Consider the following 4000-nt stretch of genomic DNA (forward strand, 5'->3'; position numbering starts at 1 on the left):
ACAGCGGATATCATCTGCTAGCAAACCACGAATCAACGAATGGACCATAAATTAAATCGCACTGTTTAAAGTACACTGTTGCCAATTCTGACTGACTTTGGCCAGCGCGCAACATATGGGATTTCATGTCGAGAAGTCTAACGGTGACTTTAGTTGTGAGAGAGAAAGTTTTAGCCTCTATTGTATCATTACTTAAACCCACAGGATTTCCACAAACAAATATAAATCCACACAAATAAATCCACAGGCTTTCTGAGTCTTCGGATGTTGATACTGAGGTCACGTTCATGTTACATGTCTATGTCCCCAATTATGTTATATGTACATATCTGTTACATGTCCAAATGGACAAGGTATCAAAACAGAATGGTGCATTCTGCACATGTGTCTCCTATGGTCTAAAATATACATGCATGAATTGCATCGCACAAGCCATGCCTAGGTGCACAGCACCGAGGCAGCATCAGACCTTCCCTGAATTTCCCGGAGCAGTGGAAGCTGAACCCATAAAGATACAAATAGCAGGGCCTAGGAGTACCCCTTTTCCCGAGCTTCTCGTGAGAGCTCGGGAAAGATATTTTTCGTGAAAACTCAATATGATTTCACCATGGCACGGAAAGACCCATTTGGAAGATATGGTTTTGCCACCCATTTTCTCTGGCATTTCTGTGCAACTGCTTGAACCGTCTTGCGAAAGCAACACATGTTGCCATCATGACACTGAGCCTCAAAACGGAGGCATAACACACGCGCTCTGAAGTTGCAATGATTTATTAACAAACTCGGAAGGTCAGTGGCGTACAACTGTACATCGTGATGGAAATGGTCTTCGGCTCGATGGATCTGGCGAGGTCGGCTCTCCTACAGAGCGGAGAACTTGGCGTAGGCGGCCGCCTGGGCGGCTGCGTTCGGGTCCTCGGGCGCCTTGGGCAGGGCGTCGCTCTGCGGCTGGAAGCCGTTTTCGTCGGCCACCCAGTTGACGGTGACCTGCACGTCCTGGCCGTTCTCGTCCTTGGCGGTGAAGCTGTAGGTGCCCTGCTGCACGCTGCCGACGTCCTCACCGATCTGCTTCTGCTGCCCGCTCACATCCTGCGCCGACGGGTCGGCCGTCTCGTAGCTGTACTGGAAGCTGCCATCCTCGTTAGTCGACGCGTCCATCCTGAGGATGCCGTAGTCGGCCAGCGTCTTCTCCTGGGGCCGGGCGGCCGCCACGGCCAGCAGCGCGACGAGAACCAGCTGAAGCAGACGAGACGAGGTCAGGTCGGGGCAGGTGAGAAGCTAGGTGGGCGCTGCGGGAGGAGCACTGGCGCCGGGCGTCAGTATGCTACGAGAGTCCTGGTCTGCTCTGGTGGGACAGGTCGAAGGCATGGGCCAGACGACCGCACCAGCGAACACAGCGCTGATCTGATGCCGACGCTGGTTTCCGCAGCCGTGTCGCCAATGTTCATGACGAGATTGAAGCCTTTGAGGATAAATACAAGAAGACAATGCGAATGAGGGTACGATTTTGTGATGAGTTACCGTGTGCTCAAGATCTCAGGATTGGTTTCTTGGGACTTTTGGGACTTGGGACAAGATCCATAGCTTTTAGGATGGCTTTGGGACTTAATACAAGAACAACGTCCATCTCGACTTCCTTTTAAAAGAGGTCGCTGAGAACACTTACGAGTACGTAATAACGAGCCGTATGACGAGAACGCATACCGGTATTAACTGTAGGCCGGGATTGCCGGACAAGGACACAATGCGATCATCAGGGTCTCAGAAACAGTTGCCTCACTGCGGCTACCCACTGGCAGCACGAGTAAAACCCCATGCGTGCCACAGGCACCGAGAGTCCAGCTGCTGGCGCTGGCCGGCCCCAGCGTGTGAGGACGAGCGAGGACCTCTCCAGTACTCACGTATTTCATGTTGGCTGTGTGTGGTGATCACCGGACTGATGCCCGCTGCTCGGCCGGCCGAGTTTTTATACCCGGCCGCACGATGCCCACCACTGGCTGGCTGATGTACCGCCGCCGGCGCTACCTCTCAAGGAAGGGGGGCTGGGGAGGCGGCGCAAGGACGCGTGGGCGCCGCTGCGGTCTTCAGCCGCTGGGCACCAGCCACCAGCAGGCGGCCGCCAGGCGGGCCAGGCAGACGGCGTAGGCTCTCTTGAGGCGCGGCGTGCGGCAATCGTTTGCTCTGAACCAAAAACAGATTAGTTGTGCTGATCACTTGTTGCATTATAGAGCCAATAGCTCAGTGCCGTCTGGAGAGATCGAAGCCAATTTGATATGCATGCAAGGAGCAAGAAATGGATTTGATGAAACAAGATGAGATCCACGAGAAGGACCTAAGCGCCCTGTGGGCCTTTTGTGGAACGTAAACCATCACTGATAGCGGACCCTCTCTGAGACTGAGTATCTTAATTAACATTATACAGGGTCTGGCGTTGCCTGCATTTGTCTGTTACAGTCTCTAGCTCGAATGAAATACAATAAGCCGTGATATTCACATTGCGGCTGCATTATATTTATTCCTTCTAATGAATGTGACGGTAGACTATTACATTTAATTAAAATTTGGGCCTACAGTCAAAAGTGTGCCGTGTTATAGACCATCATGAGCGTCATCGTAAACCCCCCTCTATCAATAAAATGATTGCGATCAAAAATATCGTGTCGTCGACTGAAACGGAGCTGAAAAACAAGCATGCAAATTTATACAGCAGCGGGAAAGTGAAAAGGGCCAAAATGCACATACCAAATGACCTTACCGCATAGTAAATAGCGATATGAGCCGCCTGCTGGCGGCCAACGGCGCCTGCACGGCCGAGTCTGCAAGGACATCTCAGTAAGGGAATGGCTCGTCACCGGGCGCTCTCGGCGGCGCTCCGCACTCTCCCTCTCCCCGCAGCTCGGTCACGGTCGGGGCGTACGGATGCGCCCGCAGACCGGCCAGGTCACTGTCCAGTCAGCACCGAAGACCGTGGTCCACGGTCGGACCCGGGTCCGCAGACTGGCCAGGTCACAGTCCAATCAGCACCGGAGACCTCGGGTCCAGGGTCGGACCCGGGCCCGCAGACTGGTCAGGTCACAGTCAAATCAGCACCGGAGACTGGTCCACGATCGGACCCGGGCCCGCAGACTGGCCAGGTCACTGTCCAATCAGCACCGAAGACCTCGGGTCCACGGTCGGACCTGGAGAATGCGGTCATGAGCCCAGCGCACAGCTAGGTCCAGAGGCTGGTCTAGAGCTAGTCAGCCATGGGACCGATGCAGAGATGCAGCCAGAAACTTGCCTGAGACCAGTTTAGTATGGGTATAGCCCTGACAAGGCTCTAACCTTGACCTGTCACAATTGCGGCACATACGGGATACCGGTACGGTAGCTACGTGGTTGAAACATCGACACCCTCAACCATTCTGGGTGGTACCTGCCACACATACACACACACACACAGTGTGTGTGTGTGTGTGTGTGTGTGTGTGTGTGTGTGTGTGTGTGTGGTGTGTGTGTGTGTGTGTGTGTGGTGTGTGTTGTGGTGTGTGTGTGTGTGTGTGTGTGTGTGTGTGTGTGTGTGCCTCTCTCTTCTTCTCTCTCTCTCTCCCTCTCTCCTCTCTCTCTCTCTTCTCTCTCTCTTCTCTCTCTCTCTCTCTATCTCCTCTCTCTCTCTCTCCTCTCTCTCTCTCTCTCTCTCTCTCTCTCTCTCTCTCTTTTGGCGGCATGCAGGTTGAGACGGCTGGGGCTGCATCGTCCCCTGCCATCGATCCGCGTTATGAAAAACGGCGAATCAGAGCGCGGCTCAACATGGACCTACAGGGGCGAATACAGCGCGTCACACCACACCAGCTCCTATGCTAGCTCAACACACAGCACACGTTTCATTGGATGTAAGTGGCCTGCTGGGAGGGTGAGGATGGTGTATGGGGCACAGTGCTCCAGGCGCATCAACGGGGGCTTTCGGACTGCGGTGACTAACTGCCCCGTCTCCTGGAGCGCTTCATCTTGCACGTGCTGT

At 54.1% G+C, this 4000-nt stretch overlaps 1 protein-coding gene across 1 annotated transcript; it reads right to left on the reverse strand.

Annotated features, from left to right (window-relative positions):
* Positions 1-755: 755 nt before the first annotated feature.
* LOC119096574 (larval cuticle protein 65Ag1) lies at positions 756-1998 on the reverse strand. The gene is made up of 2 exons (XM_037219478.1): positions 1902-1998; positions 756-1236 (listed from the first exon to the last, which is right to left on the reverse strand). The coding sequence occupies exons 1-2, from the start codon at positions 1908-1910 to the stop codon at positions 862-864; spliced, it is 384 nt and encodes a 127-aa protein (XP_037075373.1). The 5' UTR covers positions 1911-1998; the 3' UTR covers positions 756-861.
* Positions 1999-4000: the final 2002 nt, after the last annotated feature.

Source organism: Pollicipes pollicipes, unplaced genomic scaffold (genome assembly GCF_011947565.3).
Source record: "Pollicipes pollicipes isolate AB1234 unplaced genomic scaffold, Ppol_2.1 Scaffold_4295;HRSCAF=5057_pilon_pilon_pilon, whole genome shotgun sequence".
Taxonomy (NCBI): Eukaryota; Metazoa; Arthropoda; class Thecostraca; order Pollicipedomorpha; family Pollicipedidae; genus Pollicipes; species Pollicipes pollicipes.